Source organism: Tachypleus tridentatus, chromosome 6 (genome assembly GCF_004210375.1).
Source record: "Tachypleus tridentatus isolate NWPU-2018 chromosome 6, ASM421037v1, whole genome shotgun sequence".
Classification (NCBI taxonomy): Eukaryota; Metazoa; Arthropoda; class Merostomata; order Xiphosura; family Limulidae; genus Tachypleus; species Tachypleus tridentatus.
Genome location: NC_134830.1, coordinates 91,244,350 through 91,260,721, shown reverse-complemented (window position 1 = coordinate 91,260,721; position 16,372 = coordinate 91,244,350). Strand labels below are relative to the sequence as shown.

Here is a 16,372-nt window from a genome sequence, read left to right as displayed (position 1 = left end):
ATTATATTATTTTTTAATATAGATATAAAGGTGTTCCTTTGCATTGGTTTATTTTGGCCTTATATTGTTGTATAAGTAAGGCGTTTTTAATTTTGCGTTTGTTTATGTTTGCTTCTTTATTTAGTATTTGAGTGTTTTCTATGGTTATGTTGTGTTTATTTGACTTGCAGTGTTCGAAAACGTGTGAAGGTGACTTTTTTATGTTCTTTAAATCTGGTTTCCATTTTTCTACGTGTTTCTCCAATATAGAAGTCGTGGCAGTTATCACATTGTATTTTATAAATAATGTTAGTGTGGTGTTTGTCAGTGTAGTTTTTACATAGTATAGACCTTAGTTTTATGCCTGTTTTTGAATAAATTTGGTATTAACTGGAATATCACATTTTATTACTAGTTTTTGCCAAATGTTGGTTATTTTTCTGCTGATGTCGGGAATATATGGTATGCAGCCATATATGGTTTCGTGATTTTTTTAAATCGTGGGATATATTTACTTTTGTTAGTTGATTTTGCTTTCTGTCTAGGTGTGTGCGTATAATGTTTTCTACGGTTTGTGGAGGAAACTTATTAATGTTGATGAAGTATTGTTTTATTTTGTCTAATTCATCGTTAATTTTATCTGGTGAGCATAGTTTTATGGCTGTGTTTATATGGTTTCTTAGTATGTTGAGTTTTTGTTTTGTTTCATGTGCTAAGTTCCAAGGAATGTATAGTCCAGTATGGGTGATTTTTCGGTGGATTTCTGTTTTAACATTGTGTATCGGTTCTTGTAATTTTGAGGTTAAGAAATGATATTTGATTGCTTCCTTCTTGTTCACATGTGAAGTTGATGTTGGGATGTATGGCGTTAATGTGATTGAAAAAAATTAAGTGTGTATTCTGTAGATGTGAATCCCACAATCGTGTCGTCTACATATCTGTACCAGTATAGTGGTGGATGTAATGCTGTGTTAATTGCTTGTGTTTCACAGATACATTCGTGCGTAAGTACAACTTTTTTTGTGGTCGGTTATACAGTCTTATAGCTCACGAACAGTTCTATAGGATCTCACACTCTTACTAATTTGTCTTAAATTTAGAACAGAAACATAAATACCCTAACGATGTTGTTAATTTAATCTAAAACTAATGTGAAGTTTTGTCTAGTATTAGGTGGCCTGATCAACTCTTTATTCCTTACAAAGATGTTAACTGGAGGTCTGTTTACATTATGTTTACATAATAAACTATTTTTATGCCACTTTTTACTAAAGTAGTTTAAGGAGTTATGCAAGAACCTATCGGCGATAGTTTGCATATTAGTATAATTATCCAGAATATAGATGATGTCCTGTGTTTACCTTATTGATTGCTGTTAATTTTAAATTTTGTATTATTTGTAAGTTTATTAGATACTCAGGGCTATACTGATCCAAGTCGGGCATCCATATTAAATGACCAGTCATATGTATAGTTATGGTTATGTTGTTTTGTACCGTGAGTTTTACCTGTTAGACTTCTTGCATAATTTGTTAGTTGCAAAACTTTTGTTAATAAACTATTTACATGTTACACCCACTTAAATTTGAATCATAGGTTAGGCTTAAAAATTATACTCAGGATGCGGTTTTGAAAAAAGTATTCTATTCATATGTAGTTTTGGTGGGTTATTTTTATGTTTTTTATTTGTTGTGTTTTGTGAATACTACTAGGTGGTCTTTAGGAACGTTTACTTTGATTCTGTATTTTTTGCAGTATTCTGTTATGTTATTAATATGAAGCTGTAGGTTTGTTGCTGCTATAGATGGTGTAGGGACACTCTTCTAAACCACATCATCCGAAAAGTTGGAGTAAAATACCGAATTTTGGATATTTTAATGGCATATTGCTCAAGTACATGATGTATAGACTAGGGTTAACCATCTCTCCTTGAGGAACGCCCACCTCTGGGATAATTGACTAAATGATCCAGAGTAGATTTCCTTGACATTTATCTGACGTCTTCAGTAATCCAAAAATTTAGGTAATCAGCTAATAGTTCCTCGCGACAGGCCAATTTCATACATGCCGAACCTTGGACCATTGTGACATATTGTGTCGAATGCTTTTTGACGTCGAGAAAACATGCAACAGCGCATTTATTTTTTATGAAGCTATCACTAATTTATTATGTTAGCCTGACCACGTTACCAGTTGTTTGTCTAAATTTATATGAAACTTATTTTGGATTTCTGGCAATTTAGAAATAATTTATAGGTAATTTGATAATATATTACCAATTATTTTTCCAGGATTTTCCCTACGCATCTGATCAGACTGATAATGCGGTAGTTTGGTTTATTTGCTAGTTTTTCTTCTCTTTGGACCATTAGTACCGTCGCTTGCTTCCTTCCAAAAAACAGGAATGTATCCCGGGTTTAAAGAGGGGTTAACCTCTGCTGTCAAGTGTTTATACAATCTCTAAGTGCCTTTATGAGTAGTATGGTTTGTATTCCATCTGATCTTGGTGCTTTGTTTTTGGAGGAAATTATTGCTTTCACTACTTCTGTCTCTGTGATTGATTTTATGATTTGGTGTGCAATCTGGTTTTGATTGTCATCAGTGTTTATTGATGTATGGAATATGTTTGTCTGGGATTTAGAAATGCACATAGTTTGATATAATTGTTAACTTTATTGAAAAAGTGTATATTAATGTCTGGTTCGTGGCGTGTCTTAAAAATGTTTTTTTGGATGTTCTTTCAATATTTCAGCATTTTCGGAATGAGTTTATGCTTTAGTATTTTGTGTTTCAAAAAGTGAGAGGTTGCTATTTGGGTTTCCTCTGTTTATGAACTGTTGTGGGTCTGTTTTATTGTTTTATTGGGAACAGAAGCGGTCCAAACTATTCTGTTTTAAATTTTGATTTGTTTCTTATTTTATTCCTTAAGGTATTTATTTAGTGTTTAGAGTTGGATCTCTCTTTTGTGTGTATTGTCCTCAAAGTTTTCATTGTTCTGTTATTATATTAACATTTGAGTGTTTGGTTTCCATATATGTGGTGTTTTTGTTTGTCTCTGTATTGTTTGTTTTACTGCTGTGATAAGATTCTCAGAGACTTTAACAATAGGCATCTATGGCTGATGCGTACGCGGCTGTTTTTATAATTTATTTTGGAAGTTTGTTATTTAAGAATGATTGGTATTCGAGCTAGTTTGTTTTCTTATAATTGAATTTTTCAGTATGTATTGATTTATTGTTATGAAGGGTGAGATGGAAGGTGCTCCAAGTAGAAAGACGACCGCTGTCGATATCTTTTCCTACTTGTAAGTTAACGAATTTTCAACTCATATTGTATGAACACATGCGAAGATACTGATACCATGTGCGTATGAAACATGTGCCGGTGTTACGTCGTTTAATTATACCGAATTATATAGTGTTCTACTGTTGAGATTTGTTAAGATACAGTTAAAATAAGTGTTTACTGTTAAGATCTCCTGTTATTAGCATTACGATTATTTAAGTTAAATAATATAGCAGAACTGTATCAATATTTTTATTTGGTAAACAGTGCATTTCTGCTACCGTTACTGTAGTTCCATTTTCGATTTGAACATCGACAGATATACATTATTTTCGGGAAGTGACTTGTACCTCCTTTATAATAAGTTTAGATTTATATAATAGTAATATATCTCTATCCTGGCCTCTGTTGTTTTCTCTATGTTTTCATATTACAGAATACCCTAAATTGAAATATTTGATTTTTATATAAACATGTTTCACGTACTACACATATATCTGGTTTTTACTGTGTTAATAATGTCTTCAGTCTCATGCTTCCTCTAAGCAAGTGTACAGTGGATGATGATATGAGATACTGATAATTTTAGGCTATGACAGCCTGTAATTTATTGTATTATTTGTGGTAAGTATGGTGTTATGTAGCTATAGTTATTAATTATTCAATGCAATCTTTTTATTGTGTAAGTTTCCAGAATTTCACAATAAAGGCTGTAATGGTGTTTTTAATAATGCTTTATATAACGTCTTTCTTCTTCAAGAGCCACCGACAAGTCTTTATTGATATATCAGTCAGAATTCCTCTTATTACAATCGAAGTTTCATCCTGTAAGGTTTCTGGAGCATGCATTATGTTCAGTTTAGTTTATCTTGGTATTCAATTTTTCTTCAGCCCCACACGCGCAATTAATGTTTGGTTCTAAAGGGAGACAGCAATGGTCTTACTTGAGGGAAAGGTGAAGAATATGCCAATGAAAGATCCTAATCATATACATTCATCACAATTCGCCGATGATATAGTAATCTGCAAAAGTGCCCCAACACCAGCAATAACAGTCACAAATATACAACCACAATTAAATAGAATAAGCGAATAATCAGTAGTGTCGAGAAAACCCACTTATAGAGAAATATATATATATATATGTAAAAACGGCTCGTTTGGGTTGAGAAAATTTTTTACGTAGAGGAGCAAACAACGTTTCGACCTTCTTCGGTCATCATCAGGTTCACGACCAAAGAAGGTCGAAACGTTGTTCGCTCCTCTACGTAAAAAAATTTCTCAACCCAAACGAGCCGTTTTTACTAAATAAGCGAATATTGTCAAAAATATCGAATCAAGATAAACACAGCAAAAACCCAACTTGTGATATTTACAAAGTTAACGAAACACAAAGTACAATCAGAGATTTATGTGGATGGAACACTCCTTCAGGCTGCCACATCCGCAAAATATTTAGGTTTAACTTTATAATTTATAAGTCTAGTAAGTTAGGTGGCCAGAAAGATACCTTAGAACTAAATGAATTTTGTAATTCACCTATAAATGCCGTGGTAGGGGTTATAATGTTACGGTCAATCCCACTACTAGTTGGTAGTTGTGTGTGAACCATGGAATGCCAACATTAAGGTCTGGTGTTCCACCACGAAATGTTCTACTAATATTTTTTTCTGTCTTCTTCAGAGACGTTCATCCTTCCATATAGCCAGCTGGCATTTAGTATTCCCTCGAAGAAGCCATCACTTACAAACTACACACTGTCCACTGGATCCGATGGAGGATCACAGGTCTCCCCACTCATTTCATGAACGTGGTAACTAATTACATACAAGTAGCGGATCATGTACTAACCCATAGTTGTTTTCTTCATTTATTTCCACTACAAAGCCAAACGTCCTCGCCGTTTTGGTTTGGTTTGTTTTAAATTTCGCGCAAAGCTACAGGAGGGCTATCTGCGCTAGCCGTCCCTAATTTAGCAGTGTAAGACTATAGGGAAGGCAACTCAACAGGATGACCTGGACCTGGCGCATCACTTAAGCTGTAATTACCTGATCTGAACTTCTGAAACCACCTTCGACATTTTCTTTCATTGAGATACTCCGTACCATAAACATCTTGAATGTTTCGTGTAGTTTCTACTGCATTATTGTATTCTTTAAACTCATAAAGCATTATATACCTAATGTGCTCCTCAGGCACATCCATCTTAATGATCTGAAAAAGTGGAGTTGGATTAGTTTCTTTTATCCGTCTGAACATTTTTATACAAGTCCATTATATATTTTAGTCATTAAAGCCTTCGACAAAGACAGAAATGGTGATACACTTTGTTAAATTTTCGGATATTACTTATGGGATGACCTGATAATATGTTGAATTTCGCAATTTATACAAGTTCAAATAAAATATGAGTACGCACTATTAAATTGCGATAAAAAAGTACTTTTACAAAAATTATGTCACTGTTGTGTTTTTCGATGCAATTAAGTTTCTCCAAACTTAATTCAGTTACAAACGATCTTTCACCTGCTATTATTCCTAAAGTAGTTTTAAATATGAATAGCATGAGATTGTATCAGACAACACTACAATAACCTCAATGTAATAGTTGATAAAAACTGTTTATTAGTTTTGTTATTTTATATAAACATTAAGTCATACTTTAAAATAAGAAAACATTCTATTCTCTAATACTTGAATATAGCAGAACAACTTTATAGAATGTATTAGTGCTGGCAACAATGCTTAGATTATTTTTAATTAATTCATTTACATCAGTACTGTAAAGATAACCTACAGAGTAGCAAAATTTATTGACATTCAAAATTTAATTTATTCCTTGTGTTATTGCACCTATGCATATCTTTATAGCGTGTTAAGAAAAAAAATAACTAATTACCGTGAGAAATGTTTTATCGTTTTATTATCAATCGAGTATGGAAATTTTATATAGTTTCAGTTAACACAACGTCACAATCCTTCATGAAACATTTTGCCAAACATAGTTTAGATAGATATGGTTACAATATTGGGTTACATGGTTACATTTATAGATGATTTAAAAGCGATATCCTCAAATTTAAAGTAGCTAATAAATTAAAATATCGGTTTGAAGACAATTTTAAGCTGAATTTGAAGATAAATCTTAAAAAATAAATCAATATTAAAATTTTTCTTTAATTCTAAAGCATGTTTTCCTGTCCACATTAAAATACAATAAATTATACTTCAGTTGTAGAACATTTGTTAATTCTAGAATTATCTAAGTTCTCTAAATTCAATCACATGAATTTCTTTTTGTAAAAATTATTTTTACATAAACTATAAAAGCACAGGAAATGAACTAATTATTGAATAAAATCGTTGTACTAAAATGGAAATCAAATTAATCTTTATCTTAAGAAGTTTGTTTTGAATTTCACGCAAAGCTACATGAGGGCTAACTATACTAGCCGTTCCTAATTTAGTAGTGTAAGACTAAAGGGAAGGCAGCTAGTCATCACCAGCCACCGATTAATGGGAACAACTGTCACATTAAAACGCTCCGAAGGCTCGTTAGAAGGACGAGGATTCGAACCGTTGCCCCTCATATTGCAACTCAAGTGCCCTAACCACTTCGTCAAGCCAAGCCGACGCAAAGTGTATGAAAATATCAAAGTAAAAGTATAATCCAGTATATACCAATGTATGTTAACATTTACTCCGTTAGTTTCAAATTTCTTACAAATCTACTCGAGGGTTATCTGAAATTCATATACATCAAATTTGTTTTTTTTAAATAACAAAAGTGTTCTTTACGTATCTTTCGCATTAGGATGAGTTAAATGTTTCTAACCAATCTTTCTCCTTGTTCATTAAAAACAAATTAGCTAAACACTGTACAACTCTTGACCTCCATTTACGATGGCAACCTTTAAAAACTAAATTTGAATATCTAGTAAAAACTTCCAACAGTTTACAGAAAACATGTTTAGTTATTCACATTATAACATCTAAAGTTTTGAAAATGAAATTACTACTTAGCTCTTTTACTTCAAAGAATAGATCAATGCCCTAACAATGTAGACCGGACATAAAAACAAATTTAGATACAACTTTGAAAAACTGAAAACTATTTGTTTCTGTAAACTAATTTACTACTAAAAACTAAGAAAACCAACTACAAAGCCTCTAATTAATGGATAAAATTTGAAGCTGAATATCATCTATCGCAAATAAATATTGAAATTTCTGGTGTCCCCAAGTGGCTCAGCGGTGTGTCTGCGGACTTACAACGCTAAAAACTGGGCTTCGATGCCCGTGGTGGGCAGAGAACAGATAGCCCATTGTGCTTAATTCTAAACAACAACAACATTGTTTGGTATTATGTTATATCAACTTAAAATTTAAAATAGTTTTTGGGAATAGTGTGTAACTGTTTTTGCAACTCAAAATATCCATATATTCAGATTGGAGGCAGGCTTTACAAGACAGAGATATCTATTGTTCTTAATGGGTTCGGTAAACAAAGGAATATGGATGAAATCTGAACACTAAGGCCATCCTGAAAGAGGCCCATAACAAGCAGCATCCCAACAGTGGTAAATAATAGGACGACATCGTGTAACAGATGAGCATCGACGAACACAAAAATCAGTAACAAAAGTTGTCTACATGCCCCAGACAACAGTAAGAAACGTAACCAATAAGTATCTCGATTGAAAATCTGAGATCAAAAGGGTATAGGTTCACAAAAAATATAAGGCTTCTAGTTTCACCTCCTCTTCATTCGTTGCATACCTCAAGCAACTGGATAATGAAATAGGTATTCAAATTATTCCAAACGTAGACATACCAGTCAGTCACCCAACGCAGCACATACGGATTTTTGTTGACTGGTATAGTTGAAATTAATGCTTAGAAATTTTAGTACTGAAACATCAGATGAGTTATGAATGACTCGAGGAAGACTGTGTTGCCTTGCATATGGCAGTCTTATACAATGGAACCTTTGGCAATACAAACTATGCTGCACAACTTTTGTCAAAACGCACGATTGTCAGATACAGAATGACTGAATGTAGGAACATGGAGTTTTAATATAGCATACCCAACATTCTGTAGGATATAAACATGAATGAAAATTAAAAACACGTTACTAAAAATATTAAAATATAATGACAAAATCCATGAATATGTATGTCTATAAGTTCAATATATTAGTACCTATAGGCAAATATTTTACTGACAATGAACGCTTCCCTATCATAATTTAGACAAATGATAATAAAGTGATAAGTCTAAATATAAAAAAAATGTAATTTATTTTGGGAAACACTTCGGGCAGACGCATTTCGTGTTACGAGTTAGGCTCAGAAATGATTGTAAGAGAACAAAATTTATGCAATTCCAGAATTTACATAAATTTTACTGGACTTTCACTAATTTCCGCCCAAAGTTTCTACAACTTTCAATTATACGTGAGAACTCTTTAAAAGTTCTTACTTTCGATTGACACTTTCAAAATGGTATATTTTTGTGTTATCTCGCTTAAGTTCGACAATAAGTAAAGAGTTAATAGCTGGCCATACAGGATAATTGAACACGAGTTTTCATTTATACTACAATTCATTATTATTACTTAAAATCAGTTTCAGTCCACGGTTAACGTACGTGTGTTAAATTTTAACTTAGGGATAGTCTCTGTAATTATTTTATTTTGATATACTAGTTTAAGTAATGGGGAAGACGCACATGCTGGAAAGAGCCTGTTGGTTATTTCTGCTAGGTACACACGTTTTTGTTATTAATATACACTGAGAAACACACATTTGTTTTACAGTGTAATAGCGCTTTGTTGTTATTCTTTCAACTGTAAAGTTTCCATCAAACTTTGGTTCTTTATGTAAATTACGTGTACTGTTTCCTTCTTAGTGGTTTAACCTCACATCACCAAAGAAAGTTTCAAATTTCCAAGTTTTGTGGACTTTTGACTTATCATATTTGCTAAAAAAAATTCTCAAGCCTGCTGTTTTAAAGTTTAATTTTTGTCAAATTTTATTTTCATCCTTCCGCTTTAATTTTAACTTATATGAATTAAACTAAACGCTAATCTATTTATTCCGATTTTTCTAAGTCAAGCTTACAAAAAAAAAAATCCAGGTCTGGTATGGTCGGGTGGGTTAAGGCGTTTGACTTGTCATCTGAAAGTCGCTGGTTCGAATCCCCGTCGCATCAAACATGCTCGCCCTTTCAGCCGTGGAGGCGTTATAATGCGACGGTCAATCCCACTACTAGTTGGTAAAATAGTAGCCCAAGAGTTAGCGGTGGGTGGTGATGACTAGCTGTCTTCTCTCTAGTCCTACAATGCTGAGGGATGGCTAGCCAGATGGCCCTCGTGTAGTTTTGCGCGAAATTCAAAAAACAAACAACAAAACCCATTTAATTTAGCCAACTCTCTTATTACGTACCCTAATTAAATGTTTTTAGGTAAACTAAGAGACGTATATCGCAACAAGTATGGAATTAAATTTTTGAGTCTTTCCTGGTAAACTTATTATTGCATGTTCCAAAGCTACTAAAAAATATCTCTGCCTATAGTCATCCCTAATTCAAATGAACCCGCCGCAAACTCTTGTCTGACTGAATTGTTGAATTTGATGTTAGACTTACAGAGCGCTCACAAATCAGTGTGGAACGTCTCTAACCATAAATTCTCTAAATCACAGTCAGAGCACGATAACCACTAAGTTGTGCCTAGTTCTCACTTTTTAGAAGAAATCTAGTTTCCTGTTTCTTTCACATAACTCAACTAAAATAATTGTTCTTGATTCCTAATTTTATATATATATATATATATACACACACACACACTGTTTTATCACGTTCTCATTTATTTAGATGTTAAATCGACGCTAATATTTTACTTTTTAACGTTAGGTAGACAGATGATGTAATATTATTTTTAAACGTAAAATCATGTGCAAAAATCGGTTAAAATGGCTCTACCTGATTCATGGATTCCATTACAAAAAAAAAAAAACTGTTACACTTGTTAAAGTATTATGTACTCTCGCCAGAATTTGAAACAATTTTTTTTTAATGTGAAACTTGGAAACGCATCTTATTACAAAAGACAATTACGATTTCATTTATTTTTCCCTATTCTCTTAAAAAAATTGAGTCAGCAAAACGAGTTTGCTTTAAAATTTCAATTTCTGCAACTTAGATAAACATGCATTCGTGACTCCTTTAGAAATGTTATTACAACTTATTTACTTTTGCTAATATTATTTTAGTTATGTTGGGGCCTTGCACAAAAGATAATCTCTTATGCAGATATATTAATATTTTAATTAAATAGTGATAGAATTAAAACTTTTATGTGAATTTAATTTATTTTAATAGTATGTACAAAGTTAAAACTTTAAATAAAATTTCGTAAAGTACTGACGTTTTTTCCACAGAAAATGAGTGAAGAAAACAATGAATGTTTGCTTATTTATTCTATAAAACTCGATGCTTCTTTTCTATATAAATACTTGGCTTTCCAAAACATTGTCTTGCTATGATGTTAAAAGCCAACTTGTATCTTAACTCAGTTTTCTACAATTTCCTTAAACAATAGCATTCAGGTATCAAGGTATCATGCAATGTAGGGCCTGGCATAGCCTAGCGTGTTAAGGCGTGTGCTTCGTAATCTGAGAGTCGCGGGTTCGCGCCCGAGACGCGCCAAACATGCTCGCCCTCCCAGCCGTGGGGGCGTTATAATGTGACGATCAATCCCACTTTTGGTTGGTAAAAGAGTAGCCCGAGAATGGCGGTGGGTGGTGATGACTAGCTGCCTTCCCTCTAGTCTTACACTGCTAAATTAGGGACGGCTAGCACAGATAGCCCTCGAGTAGCTCTGTGCGAAATTCGAAAACAAACAAACAAACAATCATGCAATGCTTTTTAGTGAAATATTCTAATGTATTAAATCAAAAGACAGTCAAATTGGCCTTAAAATGCTTTAAGTGGGTAAATTTTCATTATAACTTAAATGTAAAACCATTGAAATAATTAGCTGTATAAAAGTTTAAATGCTACATTCAACTTTTACCAAAAAAAAACATACAGGACCTCTTTTCTAGTTTCCTAATCACAGAGAAAAGAAAATGTACTAGTTATTTGTTGTAAAATGCGTACTTTATTTTCTCGAATACATGCAAACCTAGATTTATATGGGTTTTCTTTTGTTTTTTTAAGAGAAAATTAATGAAACATAATCCTATATATTTAACATTAAGATAGTAATCTAAAGTTTATTGATGTCTGCAACATTTTTTCCCATATATTACAACTGTCCTGCTTAGTATTGCTGTATGTGGAATTTATAAGAAATACACACACATCTCTCAGAGTACCATAAATGTATTTCTGATGAGCACAGATATAATAAATGAGCCCTTTAAAAACAGCTACAAAATCTTTCCTAATAACAACATCAAAAAATTAATTGTTCAAACCATCTTCCTTAACTAAACTTTATTACATCTGACTTGACAACTGTTTGAACCCATTTAATTTGATACTGATACTCTAACAAATAAATATCCAAGTCTCTCAGTCAACTGGATTGTTATAACTTTTAACTGCCATAATCCTATGTTTGTTGCCTTACATTTCATAAAAGCTACTTGAAAAATGTTTTTGTGAAGTATACATTTTAGCTTTATGCAGTCTTTTACTTGGATCCAAAAATACGAAATTAAAAATAGCTACAGATTGGTAATAAACACATAACAATAATAATAATAAATTAAGATGCTTTCAAACAGAAAATAACCTCTAACAATGCTACTGACATAATCTTCACAAAATAATACTATTCTCACCACTCACATAGCTGAAGTCTTTTGTTTTTTATCCTTTAACACTTTGAACAGTTTTCTTCCAGATGCTTTCCTTGAAGTTTCTTTCATTTCCCTGCTACTAAATTATTCACTTATGATTTAATAATTTATATTTGCTTTATTCTTGTCACAACACTCACTACTTAAATACAAACCAAATATTCTACAGACAAATTTAGCAAAAAAATTAAGATGACAAAAAAACAACAAACAAGAAAGTTAAAAGCTTCTTCTTTTCTGTACCTTTCATTGGTAGTTCAGTACAAGTTCTATACATTACTTTATTACTACTAAATTTAAAAATTATAACATTTTGTACATCAGCATCAGTCACCTGCAATAACACAGATTATATTTTTACAACTTACAGAAGATATTAAACCACACACAAGTCAGAAAAAACAACAAAGCATCACTGTCTCTTCTGTACAGAAATGTTTTGTAGTGGGGTGCTTTTCTCTGTTTCACATAAATGTAAAATGATATTTAAATTCAACATTACTTCCCATGTTTTGTTCCTGACAAGGATTTCTTTCTTTGGTGTTTCAATTTTTTCACATATCCTTCCACCAACGCTTTGATTTTCACAGGGTTGATTTCTCCAGACTCGCTGTGACATATCTGGAATTAACAATTTTTTGCTCTGTAAATGTCCAATACACATGTTTTCAAAACAATAACTTTTTATGCAATTAATAAACTATTTCAAAAAGGACTGGTGAACATTTACACCATTTCAAGACTAAAATAAAAAAATTAAATGTTAAAACAATTTTACAAAATATAAGAACCTGGACCTACTTTACTGATTACTCAGTCTGATGGTCATAACAGTGTACTACTGCTCAACACTGAAGTTTCTATTATAATATGCTTTTACAAAGGATGGTAAGGTTAATTTTAACACAAACATTTGACACTGTATGTGAATGCTTGTGTACAAGATCATGTTTCAGTTGATCAAAGTTTTAAAAAAATCCTTGGAAACTTAGCTTTATCAGGTATGTGGTTGAAAGAATTTGTTGGGGTTCTATTTTTTTTCATACAAAGTTTTAAGATGTGTCTGGAGTTTATATAATATTTTATCATGTCCTAATCTTTCTTTTTTTTTTGGTTAATAATCTGAGGAGGCATGCTTTCACTTTATTAGACTGGTTTAAGGTGTGTCTCTACTACATTCTTACACAAAAACTCTTACCACATGACTCTACCTTCATTAACACTGAAGCCTCAATTCTTTGAAATGTATTGTCCTTTGGTCGTGTATTACTTAACCTCACTACACATATAAAACCTCTTGAAAAATGCTGTAAGATATACAGTCATGTGAAAAAGTTAGGACACCCTATGAAAGCCTGTTTATTTGTGTAACATTTTTGGATATATAGATATTTAATCTCAATTTCAACAATACTGAGAGATTATAGGAATATAACTAAACAATTAAAACTGAAGAAAAGACTTTTCAAGATCTTCTGTAAATGTAATTCTACAAAAATGCATATTCTAATTGAGGAAAAAGTTAGGACACCCTACCCCCTACTAGCTAGTGTTACCCCTTTGGCTGAAATAAATGCAGTCAGATGCTTCTTGTAACCATCTACCAGTCAATGACATCGGTCTGTGGGTTTGCTTCATTCCTCAATGCAGAATTCTTTCAGCTATGAGATGTTTGAGGGGTTTCTTGCACGTGCAGCCCGTTTCAAGTCACCCCACAGTATCTCAATGGGATTAAGATCTGGGCTTTGACTTGGCCATTCCAGGACTCTCCATTTCTTAATTTTTTAGCCAGTCATTGTGGATTTACTGGTATGTTTTGGGTCATTATCATGTTGCAGGGTTCAGTTCTGCTTCAGCTTCAATTCATCTGTCCAAAGAGCATTATTCCAGAAGTCCTGGTCTTTGTCTACATTTTCTCTGGCAAACTTCAGTCTGGCCTTGATGTTTCTCTTAGAAAGCAAAGGTTTCCTCCTTGCACACCTCCCATGCAAGTTAAACTTGTGCAATTTCTTTCTGATTGTAGAGGCATGCACTTTCATATCAACAGTAGCCAGAGCCTGCTGTAGGTCCCATGATGACATGTTAGGGTGTTTGGAAAACTCTTTTATCATCTTGCAGTCTGCTGTCGGGGTGAACTTGCTTGGATGACCAGACCTGTGCATGTTGGCAGTTGTTTTGAAAGCCCTCCACTTGTTGACTATTTTCCGGACAGTGGAATGGCCAATTTCAAAATCTTTTGGGACCTTTTTAAATCCCTTACCAGACTCATAAGCTGCTACAATTTTCTTTCTGAAGGCCTCAGACAGCTCTTTTGCTTTCACCATGGTGCTCACTCTCACTTCAACAGTCAGGAGCACACCAAACTAAATGTCTGAGGTTTAAATAGGACAAGCCTCATTCAAAATGCTGAGTAACGATCTTCTAAGCATGTGCACCTGATGTGATACACCTGTGTGTGAGTTGAGCCATTTTAAGTGGGAATAAATGTGGGGGTGTCCTAACTTTTTCCTCAGCTAGAATATACATTTTTGAAGAATTACATTTACAGAAGATCTTGAAAAGTATTTTCTTCAGTTTTAATTGTTTAGTTATATTTCTATAATCACTCAGTATTGTTAAAATTGAGATTAAATATCTATATATCCAAAAATGTTACACAAATACACAGGCTTTCATAGGGTGTCCTAACTTTTTCACATGACTATATCTCTAGCTACAAATCTACTCATGCAAGCATATTTTAGTGAAAAAATATAATTCAGAGATATTACTACAATAACCATCAATTTTGTTCCTACCACAATAAGACCTTACTTCCTCTTTCCTCATTTACTGTCCACCATTCACTCAGAAAGTGTTGCAAAATCATTTATCATTCTGTTTGAGAACTTTGTATGATGTAATTATGCTTCTCATACCCAAGGAGCCAATTATTTCCTTTCATGTAGTACTTTCTCTTCTTCACGTCAATTCTGCACATCCCTGACCTTATATAATAGTTGTTTCATCATAAACTCCAGTGAGATACGTGCAGGAATAGTTATAGCTTAGGTATATTTTTTAATTGTTTTACAACTAAAATTTTAAAGCATGATACTGCATCCCTCTTATAACCTTCAGCTAGAATCCTCTATTCAATGAAAATAGAAAATAGACCAAAGGAAACAGACACCTGTCACTTCTGGGTAATAAAAAAGTACACCGGTTGTATAACAGAATGAGAAAACAACAAAACAAAATCCTTAACTAAAGATGATGCTACCAACTCTCACTAAAGTGTTAGGACAGAAGATGATTTCTGAACTAGTCTATCATTGGCCCCACTACAAAACACCAGGCAAACCAAAGCCCTTCAATATTTAGCAAGGTTGATACTGAGAAATGTCCCAAATAGGAAAATGCTGAATAATAATGCTAGTTTTCACATTGGAATCAAAATTAGATCAATAATGAAGAGAAAGGCAATGGGCTTTGACAAACAAATATACTCTACTGAGCAAAGGTAAAATATTAAACTCTTCCCTCTAGAGAAGTACTAAAATTATAAAGAATATGCAGGAGTACATAACAAAGCATCTTCAAGAAGTTACTGCTATCCCAGTCTATGATAGATAAAGCCCAGCATATAAAAGTACAGTAAATACAACAATAAGAGTAGATTCCTCAAAAACATACAAGAGAGATCTCAGTATTAGCAATGAAAATGATGCCATAAGGTCCATTCTTATACTAATGATGCTACAATATCAACATAAAATAAAACCTTTATATATAACACAGAAACATAGAACAGGAAAATCTTCCTACCCATACATGTTTTGACAATAATATTGCCAATTCTTTCTAGTAATCCACACAATCAGACTGATGAGCTGTTTCGAATGGAGATAACAAACTATTAGCCACCAGGAATGCCACTGAAGCCCTGGTTAACTCTGTGACTATGTTTGTTGATTTATCTTTCTCAAGTACAAAACTGTAGTAACACACAAACATTTTGTAAGTGGATACAATTAGTCAAGTGAGGTATATAGTTTAGACAGCAAAGTAATAAAAAGGAATGTGTTTGAGATTAGATTATGGTAGATAAGTGTTGCTTCAAAAAATTTTACTCTCAACACACTTACTGGATAATGCTGCAAATTAGTAAAGTATTTTAGAAATGTTTACCTATATAACAGCCTGTAATTCCACTTAATGCTATGCAACATCTGTGAAAAGAGTCAATTAATAAC

The 16,372-nt window shown here is 32.9% G+C and overlaps 2 protein-coding genes across 3 annotated transcripts in view; one reads left to right on the top strand and one right to left on the bottom strand.

Moving 5' to 3' along the window:
- The window catches only part of LOC143253030 (CD9 antigen-like), a 43,342-nt gene extending 33,081 nt beyond the window's left edge, over nt 1-10,261 (top strand). For both annotated transcript variants that reach the window (XM_076506116.1, XM_076506114.1), the window contains one exon: nt 4,948-10,261. In XM_076506116.1, coding sequence (XP_076362231.1) covers nt 4,948-5,085 — 138 coding nt within the window. In that variant the 3' untranslated portion in view covers nt 5,086-10,261. The remainder of the gene's footprint in view (nt 1-4,947) is intronic.
- The window catches only part of LOC143253029 (uncharacterized), a 47,427-nt gene continuing 37,225 nt past the window's right edge, over nt 6,171-16,372 (bottom strand). Inside the window, exon 9 of the mRNA XM_076506113.1 lies at nt 6,171-12,758. Coding sequence (XP_076362228.1) covers nt 12,636-12,758 — 123 coding nt within the window. The 3' untranslated portion in view covers nt 6,171-12,635. The remainder of the gene's footprint in view (nt 12,759-16,372) is intronic.